The 23,317-nt window shown below is 35.0% G+C and overlaps 1 protein-coding gene across 2 annotated transcripts in view; it reads right to left on the bottom strand.

The window, feature by feature from the left end:
* rsrc1 (arginine/serine-rich coiled-coil 1) overlaps positions 1 to 23,317 on the bottom strand; it is a 176,348-nt gene that overhangs the window by 147,782 nt on the left and 5,249 nt on the right. For both annotated transcript variants that reach the window (XM_051128713.1, XM_051128715.1), the window contains exon 3: positions 22,683 to 22,805. In XM_051128713.1, the coding sequence (XP_050984670.1) occupies positions 22,683 to 22,805 (123 nt within the window). The remainder of the gene's footprint in view (positions 1 to 22,682; positions 22,806 to 23,317) is intronic.

Genomic DNA, 23,317 nt, shown 5'->3' with positions numbered 1-23,317 from the left:
TAGTTTATTAATGGTTCGCTGGATCTAGCAAAAGACACGAACCGGTTTTAAAGTCCAGTTGCGCCGATGGGGAACGCTGTGGGTAACACTGCGTTAATCTGCCTCGCTATTATTAAACTATGCTATTCTATGACATTAGCCATGTCATTTACACTATTCGCTTCTATGGATTTTAATGAGAAACCACAAGAAACAGGTGAATGAAGACTGACAATTGATGTTTAATGCTCAGAAATGATTATTTCAAGAAATGTAAAGCATTTTGGCTCGTTTATGTGTCTGGTGTTCTATGAGAGCTGTGTTTGGAGGGAGAGGAGTGTTCTTCTGAATGTCTGAATGTGTTTCATCTATTTGCGCACATTGTTTTCAACTATAATGTATAGCTGTGTTTTGCGATCAGGGCCGTCCCACGCATGGTTGCAATGTGTCATTTTCAAACTCCAAAATTAGACTGTTTTTAATAAAAAAAAAAAAAAAAAAAAAAAAAAAAAAACACCATTATTTTACTTGAAAAAGTTAATAATTTTATTTTATTGACAAAATATTTTAGTCTGTCTTGCATATTGTTTTCATTAGATCAGATAACATTTTAAGCTGTCATATGGTCATGTTACAATGTACCCCGCCTATGGGGTATGTTGTCACATTTCACTTCTCTTCTTTTGAGGTAAATAACAAAAAACGTATACACTGTAATTATGAAACAAAGCGACATTTGTACTAGACGAGTGTGAAATTAAAGTGGATAAAAAAAAAAAAAATTATACTTCCACATGAATTTACACAAATTGAGAAATTCAAAAAGTGTTAGGTTGTGCCCCACACTCCCCTAGTTAATAGTGAATAAGTGTTCCCTATTCTAAAATGTGTTACCCAGATTTCATAGAGCCCTATGTGAGGCTATGCTTATCAAAAATTGAAAATTAAAAATGCCATTTTTGCTTCGTAGCGTGGACTGTGAAAACAGATTTGGTAACACTTTAGTTTAAGGACGAACTTGCACTATTACGTAGCATGCATATTAATAACATTTTGTCTGTTTATTAATACTTATAAAGCACATGTTATTGCCTTACTCTGCATAAGCATATTCTAGATCCATTAATCCACTCCATACCTAAACTTAACAACTACTAACTAATAATAGGCAGCAAATTAAGAGTCTACTGAGGCAAAGGTCATAATTAATAGTGAAAAATGGACCTAAAGTATAAATAAAGTATGTCGACAGATATATTTGAAAATGATGATGCATGTTTAGCTAAGTGATGCATATTGTACTGATAGATATTTATGCTTATATGTGCCTGTTATGTGTTATTCACTTACACAGTGTTGCTAAAATATATGGTTATTTTGTACAACCCTCATATAATTACATTTCTGCAAAGATGGCATAAAAATGTACTTGCATTTTCTGCCCCGCAGCAAAACATGAAGGCAAATGCATGTTAGACCAAATATGCAATGGTGCTTGAGTGTGACCTGGACGCACCAGTAAGTAGCGGGGTATTTTGCTAATAAAATGAGCATGAGAACTTTATTACATCTGATCTCTCCGTATCATCTCAGTAAGCTTTTATGTTTTTTGCAAGCAATGCAAGATGATTTTAGCAAAATCTGACATTTGAGAACGCTTAAAAATGCTAATTCAATTAAATGAAAACGCCATTTTCAAATGTATCTGGATGAATGCAGACGTAGCCTGAGACGAGAGGAAATCTGCTCACACTTGGGCCACCCACACTTACAAGGCTGTGTCATTTAGTGGAGTTCAAAGGTCTCACAGAACGCTGTGATCTACACTCAGTCATTCGTTTCAAGAGTTCAGGGATAGAAATAAACGTGTAAAAAGAAGTGTGGCAGCATATGTGACCGCCATCACTCGACGAGAACACTGACACCCTAAACGCTCCTGTCGAACTAGCACTGAGACTGTATTACGTCCCTATTAGTGGCACGGAGGGCACCGTTACCAGAGGTCAAAGAGAGGTAAAAGGTCATGAAGTCAATAGGTGCTAACTCACCACTGTCAACACACACAATCATATGACCGACTGCTCCTGCCCAAGACACACATCTTTGAAAGATGTAGTACATAGGAGATTTGTACTAAAACAATGTTTTTTTTCCTCCCCTCCATTTTGATAAATATTCAGAAAAGCTCAGTATAAATCATTAGCAATAACCATTTTCTGTTTCTCCATATAAAGGTTCTTTCAAACAGAGTTTGCGGGCAAAAGAAGAGTGAATTTTAAAATAATGTCGGAGGCATGTGTTTTTAATTAGTAGGTGTTCTCATGATGGTTTTTCTGTTCTTTTTATGATAAGGTATTTATGAAGTGATGGTAGATCTGAAGGTCGGCCCTTGAAGACTTTTATTGTTTAAATGTGGAGGGTTACGTTTCAATTTAAGCACTCACACGAGAAAAAGCATAAATATTGAGACTAAGTGGGCCAGCCATAAAACTACAGCACAGAGACAGCGCTGTGACAGAGAGCAGACACTCATTCCACTACTGAAGCAAAAACCACACTTAATTAAACACTAAACGAGCATCTGAAAGAGCAGCCGCATAAAACCCACCGATACCTGCGCAGAATGTGGTCTCCGAGCAAAAGGGAAATGTTACGTTTAATAATATTGTCAGAAAAGAGATGTTTGATCATAAACAAACCCTAGGATCACTACTTCCAAACGGCGTGAATGTCCTTCGCTGCAGACTAACGCATCTGTTGTGTCTAATCACAGCTCAGTCCAGCTCTAATGAGGCCATGAAAGAGAGATGCTCATGTTTCAGATTTTACTAAGCATCAAGCTAAAAAGTCAGGACAGGACGGCCTGTGTGTCTGCTCACAGCCCAGTAATTACCTCAAATTACTCTCCATTTCTCTTACAAAACTACAACTAGAACAACAGCAAAGTGCAAAAACAACAATAAAAACAATCATTGACCAGTAATGCACCATATAAGTAGTGAGGGTTAGAGAAAATAAATATGGTATTTTTTTTTTTAAATGCAAGATATTAATGGTGAATTCTTCTCACAATTCTGACCTCAGAACTGCATGATATACACTTTCAAATGTGAGTTAAGAACTCAGAATTGTGTGATATATTTGTAATTCCGAGAAATAAAGTCAGAATTGCAAGATATGAACTTGCAACTCAGAATTGCGAGACATAAACTAAAAGATCAGAACTGCGAGACAAACTCAGTTGTGAAAAGAGTCAGAATTGCTAGATATAAACTCTCAATTGTGCAAAAAAAAAAAAAAAAAACAGAATTGTGAGATTTCAGTCTTTTTCCTCAGAACTGGACTTTATAACTTACAATTGTGAGTTTACCTCTCAAAATTCTAAGAAAATAAGTCTGAATTCCAAAATAAGTCACAATTGCAAAATATAAATTTGCAAGTCAGAACTGTGAGAAATAAACCCATAATTGCAAAAAAAGTAAAAAATGTGAGACATAAACTCAATTGCGGATAATCAGAATTGTGAGATTTCAGTCTTTTTTTTTTCTTTTCAGAATTGAATTTCATAACTCACAATTGTGAGCTTATATCGCAAAATTCCAAGTAAAGAAATCAAAACTGTGAGATATAAACTCACAATTGTAAGAAAATAACAACTGTAAGAAAATAGTCTTTTCCCCTCAGAAGTGGACTTTAAAACTTGTATTGAATTTATCTCTCAAAATTCTAAGTCGTCTGAATTGCAAAGAAAGTCAGAATTGCAAGACATGCGCTCATAATTGTGAAAAAGGTCAGAATTGTGAGATATAAACTTGCAATTGCGAAAAAAAATTTGCAAATTCATATCGCAAAATTCTGAGAAAGTCAGAATTGTGAGATTTAAACTCTCAGTTGTGAAAAAAAATCATAATTGTGAGATTTCAGTCTTTTTTTTCAGAACTGAATTTCATAACTCACAACTGTGAGCTTATATCGCAAAATTCCAAGTAAAGAAGTCAGAATTGTGAGATAAAATTGTAAGAAAATTGTTTTTTGTCCCCTCAGAATTGGACTTTATAACTTGCAATTGTGATTTTATCTCTCAAAATTCTAAAAAAAAGGCTGGACTGCAAAAAAAAAAAAAAAAAAACTCATAATTGCAGAGAAAAAAAAAAGTTGTGAGATATAAACTCATAGCTGCAAAAAATTACGTCAGAATTACGAGACACAAACTCACAATTATGAAGAAAAAAATCTAAATTTTGAGATTTCAGTTTTATTTCCTTATTGAATTGCAAGAAAAAAACCTTGTGAGATGAATTGTGAGATACAAATTTGCAACTGCAAAAAAAGCCAGAATTGCACGATATAAACTCAATTCTGAGGGAAAAAAAAGTCAGAAGTGCAAGATGTAAACTCGCAATTGTAGGAAGTCTTTTTTCCACAGAATTGGACTTTGCAACTAAAATTCTAAGAAAAAGGTTGTATATCTAAGGTTGTATTTATTTGTTTATTCATTCGTTTACTTATTTGGTGGAAATGGGCTTCCATACTGTGTGTCAAACACTAATGGACTAAGAAAGTATGAAATAACTATAGCAGCTCCCTGATAAAAGTTGTTGGTGACATTTTCTATCACGGTACTGATGGATATCATATTATAGTAACAGTTATCCAATCTGAAACAATGTATACTGTATGAAGTTTATGCAGATAAATTCAAAGGAAAATGAATGCACAAGAAAGAAGTCTACATATACAGTATACCAGTCCATACTGATTAATTAGTATGTTAGCACTGCACACATTTTTACTGTTATTCTTCTCACAGACGAAAAATAAAAACCCTCGTCACTGGTTTATGTTCTACTGTGCAGTACTATAACAGCAGTTTGATTTCTTTGTCCTTTTTAATTTCTAAAATGGTCAGACAGAGTTGACGTATGAGGTTTGGGCCATATTTTGGCGCAGGGCTTCTCTGTTACATGTTTTAGAAAAATGACTTGAAAGTATCAGGAAAGTGTTTCATTATTTTCCATGGGGTGTCACAGTTTCAGTCAAGAAGCACATAATTCAGCTAGAAGCGTTCCCTCTTTCTTCCTCGTGCTTGAATCTGGAGCCTGTAACCGGATCCACATCCAGACTTTTGTCCGAGGTGCAGGCTCGCTGTGAACTTGATTATAGCACAATTTGCTAAAGTGCTTTTGAGGAGAGAGGGTGATGGCAGATCCGTGGCTGTAAGGTGGCTTTGAAGCAAGACATGAGTACTTCTACAGGTCAGTGGATCTCCTGAACTCCTCAACACCCTCCTCCAAATGAAGCCGGCTTAAACATGCAGCGGAGACACGCACAGGAACTCACAGCCTCATGAAGGGACTATATTAAATGTCTTTGATGCTCACTCTCTTCCCTTACTTTTGTCCTTTTTTTTTTACGTACCAACTGCCAATGATGTATATTCTAGTATGTAACCCAAAGTTTGTCCAGAAAAAGAATTCACCAAGCCTTTATACTGTTAATTAATAAAAAATAGTTTAATATGTTTGTCAGTGCACACTCAGCAAGAAGGCAAACACTTGAAAATGGGTTTCAAAGTGCAAGTTTTACATTTTGAAGTTTTCTGTAGTATTTTCATCTTTCAGGTTTCAAATCTGCTCACATTATTGGTGTCTCATAATTATTCATGAGTCTGCATGTCCTTATCCTATCAGAAGATGCTTCTCCTAATTATTCATGACAGCACATGTTGCTTTCCTTTGACAGATGCTGTGGCAGAACTGTAAGATCATGTACAGTACAGAAGTTAAAGCTGCTTTCCTGGATTGCAAGTGACTAAACCCTTCCATAAATGCAATTTCTCCATACAGTCAAAATCTTTTGGACAGTAAGATTTTTTTAACGTTTTTCAAAGAAGTCTCTTCTGCCAAGCCTGCATTTATTTGATCCAAAATACAGCAAAAGCAGTAATATTGTGAAATAGCTGAAATTTCTGCATCATTACTCCAGTCTTCAGTGTCACATGATCCTTCAGAAATTATTCTATTATGCTGTTCAAGAAACATGTATTATTATTATTATTATTATTAATAATAATAATAATTAAAACAGTAGAGTACATTTTTTCAGGATTCTTTGATGAATAGAAAGATCCAAAAAAAACAGCATGTACCTCAAATAAAAAACAAAAGTGATGATAAAGTCATTTATAATGTTATAAAAGATTTCTATTTCAGATAAATGCTGTTTTTCTGAACTTTATATTCATCGAAGAAACTCAAAAAAAAATTCTACTTAGCTGTTTTCAACATAATAATAATAATAATAATAATAATAATAATAAATTAATTAATTAATTAATTTTTTTTTGAGCAGCAAATCAGAATATTACAATGATTTCTGAAGGATCCTGTGACTGGAGTAATGATGCTACAAATTTAGCTTTGAAATCACAGGAATAAATTACTTTTCAAAATATATTCAAATTGAAAACCGTTAAATTTAAATAGTAAAAATATTTCAAAATTTTACTGCTTTTGCTGTATATTGGATCAAATATATTGCTGTATATTGGATCAATTTTTTTTTTTTTTATAGCATAACAAAATTGAAAGGATCAGAAATTGATGTTGTGTTGTCTCTCTCTTCCCACTCCACTCCTACTTTTAAAGCATTTCTTAAAACTGTGGTGAGCTTCATGACCTTTTAACGACAATTCATCCTAAATGAAGTCCACTGCAGATCCCTGGAGTGATGCATATTCAGCGATGTATTTTGTCAATCATTAAAAAAAAACAAACAAAAAAAAACAAATGCCTTATGAGACTAAACGCAATACAATAAACATAAACGGATCCCCAAATGACACAGAAAATGAAACAAATATAAATCGAACTGTAAAGTACATTCACCACGTTTCAGCTGCTCAGCCGTCCACCTACCCCACCTTATTTTTAACGTAAGATCAGGCAAGGCCTTTTGTAACTTGAGTGTGCAAGGCCTCTGATGGCATTCGCTTCCACTAGTTATGCTGCTCAACATTGTAAACTGCCATTTTCTATCATATTGTTCTAATGCACCGTCATAATTATTAACACACTGGTTTGTAGCACAACCAGTTTTACTATTTATTGCAGCATGTTATTCTTTTGGTTATTTACCTGTAGAGGCTAAAGAATCAGAAGTCTTGAGCATTCATGGAAAACACCTCATTTCCGTGTTGCAAAGACTAGAAATAACACACACATACACAGTAAGACTCTCAGTGAAGCTTATGTGACATTTTAAGTCATTTGCATTTTTTGGGAGAGTGACTGTTATGCTTATCTGGCCTGAAAACAAATAGAAGGTCATCTAACTATACATTTGAGAAGATACCAACCTGTAATGGCAATAATCATTGGCACACTTCACCAGGGTTTAGTTCTACAAACACGATTTTTCTAGGCTAGCAAAGAATCATCATAAAGGATGAGGATGCATGCATATCCTTCATGTTTTCAATCTGATTTCACAGCACAACTGAGATTCCCCCAATCTGAGACTCATTTGTCAATGGATGTGCATGACAGGAGTGCAAAATTGCAGCAAAAGGTGAAATGTTCTCAACAGTGCTGAAAACGAAAGAGCATTACATTCATTTTTCCTCCCTTTTCTTAAAACGTCCACTGAAAACACTACATTTGCAGCATTCTGTGACGCAACGTAAAACATAAGTGCATTTCATCACAGTAGGCAAAACAGTTTTCAGACTGCTGAAAAAACAGAATATGGCTTAGCAATAATCAGGACTGGTCATTGATTGTCAAGTACTAGATGCCTTGCATACATTAAAAAAGCCATGTCTACATTTCTGTACAGAAAGACTGGCAGGTTAGCAATTCCCACATTTCTAGTGAAGGTACATTTCAACCCTCGGGTAGACGGCGTCTCCTCTCGGAGCAATCGGCCCCTGCAGATCGGCTAAATGCCGGCTCATGCCATCAATGCCGAGACTGCGTTTGGGCCTGCCAATTAGAAATAATTAGGCAGTTATTGCAGTGGCGAGTCTTTTTAAGTGCACATATAACGACGCAATGATGCTGATTAGCGGGCTCAGAGCGAGCGCGGCTCAAACGGCCAGCGAATAATTATGCCAGTGATCACAAAGCCATTGCGTGCCTCTGTACTTCACCTTAATGCATTTCAAAACGCCACTTAATTACGGCCCGTAATTAATCCGCCATTAATTGCAGGAAGAGCCCGGTTTACCTCGCTTCGTCTCTAATTATCATCTTATAAATAGTTATGGTTCTAATTAATGTGTTCATTAGGCAGGATATTTTCTTTCAAAGTCGCGCTCGGAGCCAAAGATTCGGCATGTGCTCTCAGAAGCCTGGTCAGCCAGAAGGTGAGGCCATTCTACTAGCACTGGCTTTTATTTTACTACATTCAACCTCCTAATTGGCATTTAAAACGCAATTTGGAAGAACTTCAAGAAGGGCTTAAATGGGGGATGGATAGCAGGAAAGAGAGACCAATTCATTTTATATTACTTTCCAATAGTGCAGGCTTGAAAAGGAGGCAGCCGCCACACGTAACTTTGAATAGGATGAAATAAACGCAGCTCACGGTGAATTAGCAGCCAGCCATGTCTTTAATTCCCACAACACAATGCTCTCAATGGACGCTCGCGTGACGAACGGACACAATCATTTCTTCAAAGGTTATACTAACAATCGTTGCGGGCATTCGTGAATTTTCACACATAAGGACGTGAGTTCTGACTATGGGAAACCGAATGTTGTGAAAACACCGATAGCTTTAATAATTAAGCATCTAATGATTCACCCTAATGGCCTGAGACTATACTCAATTGTCACTTGACCATTTAGTGCTTAATCCTGTTCTGTACACACACAATTAAACTTGACAACAGATAAATGACTAACAACACAAACAGCCAATCAAATCGCTGCACTGAGAAGCCTTGTTGCCATCCACCATTAAGTCCATCAAGATGTACTGAACTGTCAGACACTCTTTACTTTAACTATGGTAAAAATGTGTTATTGTATTCATAGTGGATAAGTTATGCAGTTTCAATTGTTCACAAAATCAGCCAGTTATCTCAAAAAATGCAAGCATTGGATCAGACTACTTTCTTTGGCACTGATCTTAGTTCATTTTACCCCAGTTTGCATCTGCAAAGAGACCTTTACACATTATTTTGAGCATTACCATCAATGTTTCTGATATGTGGACTGTCCAGCTTCTTGATTTCCCATTGTATTTCACTATTTTCTTGTATTCTACCATTGTATTTGGTGTTTGAACATAACAACCTGATATTGATTCTGATTTATGCATGATGATGAACTATGATAAACTGCATCTGTAACCGCTGTTGTTAAGTCAATTCAGTGTTTACGAGAGTGACAAATGCATTTTAAAAAAATCAGGAAGGCGTGACAACACCATTAAAAATACGGGAGTGAAATCTCATAAATGGCAATTTTGTGTGTGTGCAGAAAACGCATCCCTTTTTGTAGGAATCACACCAATGTTTTGTAGGGATGTAACAATATCATAATCTCATGATACTATAATGTTGCGATATGGAGTCCATGATACAATATTTATTGCAATATTTCAAAAAAGACAAATGAAGCCTTGAACTTAAAAGGGGAAAACTTAAAGGGGTCCTATTATGCTCTTTTACAAAGACTACAGGAGGCCTTTATTGACCCCTGGAGCCGTGTGCGGCACTTTTTATTATGGACGGATACACATTATTGGACTTGTTTTAGACTGATGAAGAGAAACACCCGTCTATGCCGACGCGGCAACTGGAGTGAATCACGGTTTCGGCATGTGTTTCGACCCCCTGTACTGCACACGTCTGCAGCGCGTTACAGCTTTGAAGCGGCCACTCTAGTCAATAATGCGCTCTGGCTCGTTGAAGTGGTTCTCCGTGCTGCATCACTAAAGTTAGGCTAATCCTCCATCTCGTCCCTACACATCCCCCAAGAATTCGATTTTCCGTAGGCAGGATTTAATAGTCTAAAAGAGCTGTTCGTTGTAGATTTTTTAAAAATGAAATATCTCCCTTTGGAGTGGACTTTGAGATTTGTAACTTTGTAGATATTTTTTATGCCTAAAGATACACACCACACACTGACTAAAATTCAAAAAGTGAAAAAGCATAATAGCACCCCTTTAAGTCAGAAGAATTGTGGTCTCTATTATATTCAAGTCAAATTATATTCACACTGGTGTTTTAGAAGCCAAACTAATTAGAATATAATAATAATAACAACAATTTTAAATTATTGTTATTCCCATGACAGTAATAGCCATATATTACAACATACAACAATTGCACTGTAAAATAAACGGAAATGAATATTTCAAAGGGATATTATTTTTGATTTACACTACAGCAGGGAAATCACAATACTTCTTTTTCTAATTTCTACACCTGAAAGAGATATTTTGAATTTGCAGTAACATTACGCATTTAAACCAGTAGCTGTCAGCAATTCATACTGCACTTTCAAGCTTTTATTCTGATGGAAGTGGCTGTAGACCTTTTATTTTGAAACAGGTTTAGTGAAGACAGGCTTACAAAAATGCATCTTACTACAAATCTAGCGAAACGCTGTAATCATCTGCCATGAAAACAAAGCCAAACTGGTGGCTGGCACATTCCTAAATGCGTGCTAAACTCACAACACATGCAATAAACAAGTTCACCAAATTATTTCACTGTGAACAGAGATGTTCTGAGACGTGGAAAAAACAAATCAAGAGCCTTCGCTTTGAAATGCGCAGTGAAAACAAACTTGATAAAGCAATTAAGCCATATTGTGCTTTCAGTTTTATGTTGGTTTGACAGATACTGTGCCAAAGTATACCTTTATAGATCTTTCAAGTTAGAATAATTTAAAAATCAACACTTTTTGCCTGGAAGACCTATATAATTTTATACGGTCATGTCACCACAATAATAGTGAGACAGTTTTGCTATTACGATATCACAATATTGATAATATTGTTACATCCCTAATGTTTTGACATTTCGCACTGTGAACAATCAAGTTCTGCCCTTCTGTTGTTGAGCCGCAAGATTTAAAATAGCATAAACAGAATGTTCAATTTTAAATAGAATTTGAATACAATTTTACACAGAATGAATTCCTTTGTAGCCATTCATGACAGGTGCAGCCATTAGCCTGACTATACAACTTTCATTCTTCAGCAAGTGTTCTTAAATCAAAACAGCAACTTTTAAAACCCAGACAAATACAAATAGTGAATATTGCACAAACCCACAATATACAATAATAAAATGCATTAAGCAATAATGATCTTTTGTGATCAAATGCAAAACCACAGAAAAAATTATTGCAAATGACTTTAGTTAAATGTCAGCTGCTGAAATGAGAGTGTTGAACTTGCTTATTTCCAGAATTTGACTAAACTAAGTATCACAAATAATTAAAAAAAGGGCTGCATGTACAAGTATGGATGAAAACATAAACTACTTTTTTTTTATGTTAAGGGTGAACTGTTATTAAAGTATGGATATGGACTGTAATTCACTCTGCAAGCGATACTGAGCTTAGACTGTGGCAGAAACCACTCTCATGTGTGTATTTCTTTTTTTAATTCTCTGTTGCTTTGGATGAAAATCAATCGATGGGCATTCCCTTTCATGAATAATGTGGGAATGAAATGACATATTTCTGTTTTCTGCAGCTCTTTGCATCAATCATAATTCAGACTGCATGCTTCAATTCTTTTTTTTTTTTTTTTTTTTTTTTGAGAAATGAGTAAAAAAAATAAAAATATTAACCATACCATTGCTTTTAATATGGGGCAACATACACATTTTAACTGTTTTGAAACGTCAAATTACCACACATTTCAATGAGGAAAGTACAGCAGCCTGAGATCCCGACGCAGATGAAAACGAAGATGGTTTGGCCATTTTTATTTTGCCTTTAATGCATCATTTATTCAAGTTCAATTAATAAAGAACCACTGTGAACCGGTTAAAAGAAACTGCCAAAAATGTGCATCCCCGGTACGAACACCGAGTTTGTGCATGTGCATGCTAAAAATAAACAGGTGAATGGTGTGTCCATGTGTAAGGCAGCGTTTACAGACAGCTCTCTGGTTGTGTCTGCCCAGGGGAGACGGCTGCTGCTGGATGTGCTGAAGGAATCGCTGGATGGAGGGGTGGGGTGATGGGGCAGCGAGAGAGAGCTGCGCTCGCGGCTAGCCAGGGATAAAAGACCCCTGCCATGTCACTCACTTACGCCCCTCTTTGGTAAATAAAAGTTTCTGACAACAAAGGCCAGCAGCGTTTGACTAGCCTTTAGAGGAGATAATAAAAAAAAGCACACACTCGGGACAGAGGGAGAGAAGAAAGCCAGCGAGGAGGAGGAGAGGAGAGCTGTCTCTTAGATTGAGGAGACTGAAGCATGTTGATGTGATGAAACGCAGAACACACACCTGAACCATGCCAGAACACACATGCTAAAAGAAGCCTAGGCTTAGGTTTGCATCGAGTCAGCTAATGTGCATGAGAATATTGTTAGGACGCTCTCTGGAGCTACGCCAGCATGTTTAGGAGGGGTTATGGCGAGACGTTCACCCCCACTGTGAGCCCCAGGAGCAAAGCACACGAGAGATCCCAGAAAGAAAAACAAAAACGAAACCTAGCTGATTTCCTGCTCCTCCTGAAGAAAACACATGCAATAGCAATGTTAGCCATTCAAAGAAACAACACAGCAACAACAGGAAGGTCAATCAAGCAAAGATCAGTGACATCGTATTTAGGTTTCAAACTTGCGTGAACAAACTATGTTTCCTATTATTCTTTGTAACAGAACAAAACAAGTGATAAAATGTATAGATAAAGCTTCAGTTCCCTATCTAACATGCTACATTCATTGGTCATGCTAGTGCAAAACACCTGTCTTTAACAAAAAGTGGACAAAGGAGATAGAAACCTGTATTTACAGATGCACTGTTTCCCTCATTGCAATTATGACTTCTGAAAATGCATTTAAAGGCATTCATTCTTTTTCATACATATTTCTTTTGAGGTCTGTAACTTAATATGTGCTGAAATATTAATCATAAAACTAAAAAATATGCTCTGGTCAACTTTACTAACTAAACATTTTTTACCCAGTGCCAAAAAATGAAAACCGCTGAATCTGTTAGTTGTCTGATTATCGAAATGAAGTCTATGGCAGCCCGTAGAATCACTGGGTAAAAAGTTTGAACATTGGCACAGAGATAAGAGAGGGTTTGAGTTTTAATCTCATTCATTTTGGGGTCAGTCGTTCAATCCCTCTAGAGTCAAGAGTCAAAGCTGCATTGATGTTTAGGGTAATAATACTTGAAACATAAGGCCTTGCAACAAAATTCACATTAGTCTAATTCCTGAGCTCAAGCAGAGATTTCCACCTTTAAATCTTTCAAAACATGTTTTTCACTACTCCTACAAATTTTGTTCAATTTTGCTCAGATGACTGTGACATTTTCAATGATCAGAAACTGATATTAAGAAATATCTTCATGAATGTGACAAAAAGCAGACCAAAACAGACAAAACTCGGTATATGTCATCACAAACAGGACTTGATGCTGCATGCACAGATTCAGCAAAGCACCACCTACTGGTAAAGATTTCTGAAAATTGGTTATTTTGAACAAAAAAAAAAAAATTATATTACAGGGTGCGATTGGTGAAAAAAGCAGAGGGGAGGATGCTTTTGAAAACTTTTTTCTCTTTCCATAGGCGGAGGTTACCCCAACTCCAGTAAGGCTATAGTCTGAGTAATCTAATGAATGTTAATGTAATCCGTTAACAACGCACATTATATACCCGTCTTTTTAGGCAAGTACCAGATAATGAGTGTCATGAAATGTTTTTAATATGACGGGAAACTGTGTCTAACATGATCACAATTTAATAAAAACATTGTAAGTTAGGCCTATTGATTGTAATGATTTCATTTCATACAACGAATAAATTATATAAAGAAAGCGAGCAAAGAAAACAGTATCAACTGAGCTTTTTGAAACTCTGAACCAGTAAACCACTGCAATGCAAAATGATTCACTGTTTCAAAGCGCTCCAATCAGATCGCAAATTATTTGATTCAGAATGGGACTTTAAAACGTGTATCGCAAATAATTGGATTTAAAGCGGAGTGGCTTCACTGGATGTTTTTATATGAATAATTTAGCAGAGGCATAGACTAGAGCGGGGGAAATCTACCCCCCCCCCCCATCTCACCCAGCAAATCGCACCCTGTATATATATAATTATAATGTACTAAAATGATTTAATGCACCACTAACACATTTAATGCACCACACTTCACCCCAGACTTGTCATCTTACATTGCACGCAATAGCTTAGTAACAACAAAATGCAAGGTGACAACCAAACTCTGCTTATTCCTCTGAAGCAAATGCATCCAGATGGAACAAGGTGCATGAGCTATGTATTGTCTACCATAGTATCGTAATTATCATTTTAACAATGTGCAAGATGACATTATAAAGTCCCAAACAAAAACACACCTTGAAAAAGTACACTTTCACTGTGTGATGTAGCTTAGAATGCAGTTGGAATTAAACGGGTGAGTCAATGATTCAATGACTGATTAATATTTGCTTAGCTCCTCAATGAATCAGTCATTTGAAAACAATTAATTATTCAGTGACTTCTGTCAACTACTGGCGGTTTTAGTTTTAAGGTTTATACTATTTCTTGATATTGAATTTTAAAGAAAATTATCGCATAGCATTATTTACGCAAATGCAATTACTGTTAAAAATGCAGTTATGCCACATCATGTAGTTAACTGTATTAAAAAATGACAGCCCTAGGTATTTTTGGTTGTAACTTCTTGATGTTTAGATCAAAAATCCAGAAACTGCTCTCCTTAGACTCAGTGACATACAATGTCAAACGATATCCAATTTTTTGCCATGTCATCCAATTTCACAAACCCTGGTATGTGTCATTCCCTCCATGTCTCGAAGGAGCCTGAGAAGTTTGAGGTCTGCGTCACTTAGCGGTCAAAAAACGTAAATATGTGATTATAATTTTTGCTAATTCAATACATTCATAAAAGCTCAATTTGGTCACATAAATAACCAGAAATTCTACCAGTATAGAAACATAACAAAAAGATTTTAATTAGAATTTTGCAAATTGAAGATCTAGATGTAACATGAAATAGAATTGTATTTTTAAACAGCAGATTTTTTTGGTTCTGATGTGTTTAGAGGGGAAATTAACTGTAAATATTATGAAATTTCACATTCAAGTTTCCAGATGATGAAGAATATTAAAACACCAAATTCTGAAATGAAAACTTGTAGAATTATATTACAGCAATAGATCACCAGTTACTAGCCAAAATAAACTGGTCAATCACTTCGTAATGGATGAATCCAGTTACACCTGAGGCCAGTTGTTTAAAAGTAATCTGATCAGATTTTGGTCATCGGATTGGATCAAATCTTGAAAACGGGTTGTTCAAAAGAAAAAAAGGACCCTGAATACGGCTTACAAAATCCAGTCTTGGTTCTGATCTGGATTAGACCCTCAGTTTGTGTTGTTCAAAACATTTGAGTAAGACTGGGATACTTTTGATCCAAAAAAAAAAAAAAAAAATGGATTCCAGCACTCACTAGGGTTGTAAAAATGTTGATTTAATCTCCAAAACACATGATCTTCTTCCAGTGTAGTCAGTAGTAAACAATGCAACTTACAGTAAAGTGCACATTAGACGTGTTTTAAAACAGCTAAAACTTAAGCACCACGTTTCATACTAAACTTAAAGATGAAAATGACCTCACTCATCATCATCCTTTTTTACATTTGTTCACATTTAGTCTGGGGACCATTTCTCACTATTATCCATGACAGATTAAGGGATCTAAAATATGATCCTGCAGAATAAGGCATTAATATGTGCTTTACAATAAATACATACAATATGCTAGTAATATGCATGCTAATAAGCAACTAGCTAATAGTGAAAATGGGTCCCTAAAGTAAAATCTTTACTTTGTATACATTATAGAGCTGTTAATTTAACATGTTAATCTATTTAATCAGTTATGATGCAGTGCAACAGCTCACCGTGTGATGTTGCCTATAGAATGCAGTTTTATGCCCCTAAAATTAAAAATGTTTCATATTTATATCATTTGTTTTAGTGCTTTTTGTCCCAAATAGCTTGAGTGCAAATGTGATGGGTGGATTTCAGGAACAAAAATGTAATAAAACTTTTAAACTGGTCCAAAATATACAACATTTTAACATGTAATATCCACGAAAAATGATTGAAAAACTGATCCCTGATTGTAAACTACATTGGCATAATCAACAGAGATGGACCAGTCAGAAGTAGTTATTTGTGTAAATGCAATGCAAAACTAGAATGAAAACACATTGGCGATTTTTTCCAATCTCATCTCATCTTTTTTGTTTTTTTTTTGTAGAGCACTAGTAATCCAGATTTGGAAATCTGAAAAGTGTGCATCTGGATCAGGGTGATCAAATCCAATTTTGCTTTGAAAAACCAGCACAAACGTAAGATGGGTTACCTGATCCTGGATAGCAAACATGGGATTTCCAAATCCAGATCATTCTGATCCAGATTAAACTTTTTAAACAACCGGCCCCTGGGGTTTTCCATCCATCCATCAATTTATACATACCTCAGTGAAGATGAATAAACTATTTTTTAAAAAGATATTTCAGTGTCTTTACTTTTAGTTAGCACAAATCATAATACAAATTCTTAATTGAAAGGAAGCAGATTGCTGTTCAACAGTTGCATTAATGATCCAAATAGTCAATTAACCATTCTAAGAAACATTAGATTAGTTAAAAAAAAAGCATCATGAAAGGCCATTAAGCACTCCTCATTTCAGCAAAAAAAAAAAAAAAATCACATCATGTGATGTCCCAAATACCTAATGCACACCTTTCCTGTGGTAAAACAATCAAATATGACTTATGACAATAATTCAACCATTTTACTTTAAACATACCGTTGATGAGAATATGATAAGATGTTGTGTTGTAATAAAGGCAGCGCATTCATTTAAAACTGTTTTAACAGCCAATCAGAACTGAGTATTTAGATAGATCATGGTATAAACTGATATATATTGAAACATGATTTATCTTTTTTTTCAGCTTCAAAAACATTTGGTTACAGGTCGTTTGCAGTTTGACAGGTTACACTTTTAACTAACTAAAACAACGATATCACATAACAAAAGTGTGGCTAACATTTTCTGGTTAAAAGACAAAAAACTATTATTAAAATAAACATATTTGAAAAAATGCAACCATTTTAAAGCCACCATTTAATTTACTAATATCTAAGAACATTCAAAAAACCTAATCTGAGCATTTACAAGCAGTAAACACTAAAAATATAACCACACCATCTAAGTCAAAATTTTCTGCAAAGATTATTCATGTATGGCAGATTTACTGAAAACCACCTGCGGCTGCAAAAAACATCAGCTTCTGCACTCAAATGTCCCTTTTAATGTTTAGCCTAGACTATGTTTATTAACTGCCTAATTTCATTTGCTCCGGGCAATTTTTATGAATAAAGCACAATTTACAATGAGTCTAATTTACATAAAATGAGGCGTGTTTGTGCATAAAGGAATTAATGACATCATTTAAATACTGAAGATACTGTGCAGTTCATACTATGTATACACTAAACTGGACTGCAAGTGGTTTGTGAATAAGACACAAGTATTTACGCTGACATACCTCATGCAAAAGTAGCACAAGTTCTTCATATGTATCAATTACAGTTACCAATTCATTGTATAATGCAGGAGAAATCCATTCAACAATAGTTCGTTCTCATGTCAAGGGCAAAAGACTGCGAGTCTCAATGGGTACCCGTTCTGTTCATTTTATATCTTGAAAACAGCAGAGCGAAGCGGTGAACAACACACCAGAATCCACACCATTCTAACTTTATGTATTTCTCTTGCTTTACTTGTTTATTTATTTATTTATTTATGGGGGCCAAGAAGTGTAATATGCCCAACTGAACTGCCCTAATCTTCTTTCCCGCAATATTTCCATGCCGCAGTTATTGTTCTCATTCTCTGAATAATATCCTCCACTCCTTGGATCTTTTATTTTTTTTCTGTGGGCCCTATTCTTTTCTTCTCTTTCCCGTTCTCATATTCTCTATCTGGTACGGCACTTGCTCATATCCTGTCAGTGTATCAATCAAAGAGAGCTGTCCACTCAATTCACACCTGATTTATCAGTCTGCCTCATCCCAAACGCCATTATTAGACCCAAACCTTTTTAACGCGACAGTGACGGATCGCAGGCCCGACCCAGGTAACCCGTTTCGCTCTCTAGCCCATCGTGCGCTATAGGCTCGTTCAGTCAGCTTTCACCGATGAGGCTCAACCTGAGATAAATAAAATCCAATAACACGGCTCAAATAAAGAATACAGCGAAAACTAATAAGAACACGCTTACTAACGAGTTTAACCGGTTTAAGTCAGTCATAATACAGCTAGTCGTTCTTTCATAACCTGCTATAGTGTTTTCATTAGGGTTGTAAAAACCCAATCTCCAAAACACATGATCTTCTTCCAATGTAGTCAGTAGTAAACAATGCAACTTACAGTAAAGTGCACATTATGTGTTTTAAAACAGCTAAACTTAAAGATGAAAATGTCGTCTCATATAGAAATTTGTTCACATTTAGTCTGAGGACCATTTCTCACTATGAACCATGACTGATTAAGAGATCTAAAATATGCTCATGCAGAATAAGCATTAATATGTGCTTTACACATCAATTTAATAAAGGTTTAACAAAAATGACATGTTTAGGGCCCTGTTTTATTGTTTAGCATGTCAAATTATTTGAATGCATACTTAATTTATTCAAATGTATTCTTAAAATAGCCTTATGAAAGGGTTTTTTGCCCTCAGAAATTCTGTGTTGTGTATTTAAAATATTCTGGTTTTCAAATCAAGGCAAAAAACATTTTTTTTTTTTTTTTTATTTACCTTTTAATGATTGAAAATTAAGCACAATTTTTTTTTTTGGCAAACAAAGGGGAATTTACTATTAAAATTAAAACATGGAAGAAATGTTGTGTGATTATACCCTAAATATAATGTTTGTTTAATTTTAGTAGTAGTAGTAATAGTAGTAATATATATCTTGCACAATGCCTTCAACTTGAAATCACCACGAGCGTCACGCGTGCTTCAGAGTGTAGTAAACAAAAGGGCTCGTCTGCTCCATTCATTAAAACAGAGACACGCAGAACATGCAGGATTCACATTTATATGGTATTTTTGCGGAAAAAAAATATTTACAGATTCCTATTAAAGCCACAGCTGAACTGTTCTGTCCAAGGAACACACAATTTCTGAATGAATCTACATTTTGGACAAATCAAGTAAAACAATGATTCTATTGTCCATTCACAAAGAGAGCCATTTACTTCATTGCTGACTGAATCAGCCTGAGCAAATCAAATGAATCAAATTAATTAATTAAGGACTCAATGACAATGTCAATGTCAATGACAATGTCTTCATTAAGACATTTACTCCCAGCTATTGGCAGTTTTATTTTCTTATTAATAAGAAAATAAAAATAACATTTCTTAAACAAATTTCCTAGTATAATTTAATTAAATTATTTCAAAAAAATAATTTCATATTTTAAAAAATCTGAAAATAAAAATTTTAAAATCCATACTAATTAAAAAATAAAACATTAAAAAAATATGTAAAAATAAATGTTTCTTTCTAAGCTACATTTTGTAATTAAATCAAGTAAAATGTCATGCTTTTCTCACGTAACATAAATTATGACTTTCTCTTCTGGGGGTGATTTCCTGGCCAACTCTGTGTGCAATTAAGATGCGATTAATTAATCTACACACTGTGTAATTAATTTGATTACAAATGTTAATCAATTGACAGCCCTAATATATTACCTATAACCAAGAAAAACAAAGCCTGTAATATCCGTCCAATGTGTAATCGATGAACACATGACAAATGCATGCATTTGTGTTTGATTTTCAAAACTAAACACACGTCAGCATGCACAGTGCCATCGTGTGCTGAATCTTTTAAATATTTCCCATATTCCTGTTCCATCTGTTTTCAAACAGAGAATGGAATTACAGAATACATCTGTGCCAAACATGAGCTCAGCAGTTAGCAGTGACCAAGAAGAAACCTGAGAAACTAATAAATCTATTACATTCAAGCTCAACAGCTCGAGCTCACAAAACAGATTTCACATAAACTAAACAAAGCAAACTCTGACATCATACAGACGCGCAGGCCAAAGACTGCGAAAAGGCCTTCACCTAAACTTGAAAAAAAAACATCTTTGCTATTTAGCGAAGGCTTTCTTCCAAGTCACCTGAAGTCTCTGAACTCGCTAGTAAACTTCTAGTTATCAGTCCAGATGTTTAAAAAACAAATAAGCTGATATTTTCAACTGATAATCTCATTCCCACAGGGTAAGAGTTATCTTATAAAATACTGAATCTGCACCCAATTGAACCCTTAATTCAATGTGGGCCTGATGCTGTAAGCCCTGTTTATCTGCATCAGCCTAATTAAGATATGAATGAATAATTTCCCGACTTATTTAGACGTTTCCAGCAGCATCTCCTACAGTCAAACGCAAGTAAACAAAGGCTTTAGCCTGTTCGCATTACGAAAGCCATCTTTACACTTCTGAAGCCTTCAACCAAACTCTCCTTCATTTACACACATTTGCAATGGTAATGAAATAGCCTACCTTTAAAAAACAAAAAGCCTACAGTTCTTTTTGCCGTGTGCATGAGAGTTTACTTTAAATAAAAAATTAAATAAGCAGCCTACGGATAATTATATTTTAATTGCATTAATTCATCAACCTAAGTGGCCCTTTTTCTTCCGAGCTCCAAACAGGCACAAGGGCAGACAAATGTGGACTGACCCAAGGGTGCTTGTGCCAGTACTTAATTAATACAGACAAAAACAATAATAATCTACACTAATAACCTCTGTAATGAGTGTGAGTATCTATGTGCGCAGGACAAGCAGCTGTGAGAGTGAGTGGCTCTGCGAACAGAAGGTCTTTAATGGCAACCTGTCATACGCTAATTAGCCAAGCACATGTTAGCATTTGAGTCCAAATGAGGGGGAAGGAGGCGGAAAATCATCGCCGCCGCTGCTGCTGCTGATGATGATGCAGCTGACGTGTAGCTTTTAGCAAATAAAATTTGGATTAGAAAGAAAAGAAATATGAAATTACGGAAAACATCTGTACCGGTACTATAAACAATTTTTTTGTAGTTGATTACCAAAGTATGGTTTTCTTTGTAATTATCCGTAAAATGTATTATTATTTGTCATGTGTGTCAATTTGAAAAAGTTGCACAGCTTCTCAGGGGACAAAAATATCAATATCAAAAAATAGTCATAAAATTATAGATATATTTACATTTTTTTCTGGTTTCACTGACATATCTCTTTTTACCAACATCAATCCTGATTCAATCCTGATCACAACTACCAAAAATCCATTCATCTTCAGGATTTTAGCCCGTTAAATGCCTGGTTACACAATACCACTGTTGTTTGGTCTTGGATAAGTCAATAATTAGCAACAACATACATTTATATATATATATATATATATATATACATACATGCACACAAAGCATTTACACAAACACACATTTCTCAGTACACAAATACAAACCACAATCTGAAATACATACCAATACACCCACATAATTATAATTACAACATTCAATTCAGTTTGCCTTCTTTCCAGCAGAAGCAGAAAACAGGAAAAAAAATATCTGTACAATAAGCCAAACCTCAGAAAATGTTGCTATCATGTGGAAAATAGGGAGTTTTTAAAATTTTTAAATAGTAAAAATGCTGAAACTTTACTGACAGAATAAAAGCCTCTGAACAAAGAACATATGATTTTATGATTAAATGCCACTGGGATTCAATTTTTAAGCTGTAATGGGGTTTTAATTGGGACATTTTTGTATCTAAAGCAAAACAGATTTTTGAACGAAATGAGGATGAAATATTAAAACTTAAAAAAACATTATGCATGAAGACAGCCAAAAAAAAATTTACACAAAAATGTCCCTAAAAACATGCAAGGGTTAAAAGAGTTTCAAAGTAAACCCTATTCCAGACTTTTTTCAGTGTAGATATAGCTCAGTTTTTGGCCTGTTTTATTATCCATCAGCAAAACAAAATAAAATAAAATTAAATAAAAGTAAAGTAAAGTAAAATAAAATAAAGTAAAATAAAAATAAAATAAAATAAAATAAAATAATTAAAAAACAAAACAAAACAACTAAATAAATAAATAAATATGATTGCAGCATAATTCATAAGCACAAACGGTGCAGGACAAGTCAAGTTTAATATTTAGTTCCTGTTTTAGCAAACACAGAACTTCACATGATTGACATATATATTGTTCTGAAGTTGTGTGCTTAAAAGTTTTAAACGGCAAAATCATTTAAGGGTTTCTTCTAAGAACCAAAACTACTTTTGAATGGTAAATGAAGTATTTTTACATTCATTCCACCAGTGCTAAGGACACATTATTGACATATCTATTTATATGAATCAGTGTGCTAGTCCTTACCTTCTGTTTCGGCTGCGGGATCGAGACCTGTGGGACCTGCGGCTCCGCCCCCTATCTGCGCTTCGGCTCCGCCTCCTGTGACTGGACCCTCTGGAGGAGCTGCTGTTGGAGCGATTTCTGTGCCTGTAACATCAGTACATGTACAGTAACATGAGTCTATTAAACACACACAAACACAAACAGCCACAAACAGTGTGTGTGGTTTACTTATACATCTGTCTGACTAACACACAACATTCTTACAGTATACTGTACTACATTTACAATCCTAATCCAAAAAAGTGTCATGACAGGTGTCAGTATGTTTAAGAGTCCAGCTAAGAAATTTTCAGTACTTCCAAATGTGAAATGTTCAGATAGGTTTCATGGACACTGCCCCATCCGTCATTGCTTGGACAAACACAAATTCCCAAGCCAGCAGTTTTTAGGTTTTTTTTTTTCCCAAAAGACATTTTTGTGAACATAATCTCTAAATGTAAATGTCTAGGAAATTAGTTTTATTAGCAACACTTTAAAGTTTAAAAATACAACTTCCAACAGATCTCCAATACTTTTTTCACTAATTTTATCAATTCGGAAAAAAAAGAAAAAAAAAAAAAAGAAAATGCCTTAACTAGAATGGAAAAAAGTGTTGT

Source organism: Labeo rohita, chromosome 15, assembly GCF_022985175.1.
Source record: "Labeo rohita strain BAU-BD-2019 chromosome 15, IGBB_LRoh.1.0, whole genome shotgun sequence".
Lineage (NCBI taxonomy): Eukaryota > Metazoa > Chordata > Actinopteri > Cypriniformes > Cyprinidae > Labeo > Labeo rohita.
This window is presented reverse-complemented; position numbering and strand designations above follow the sequence as displayed.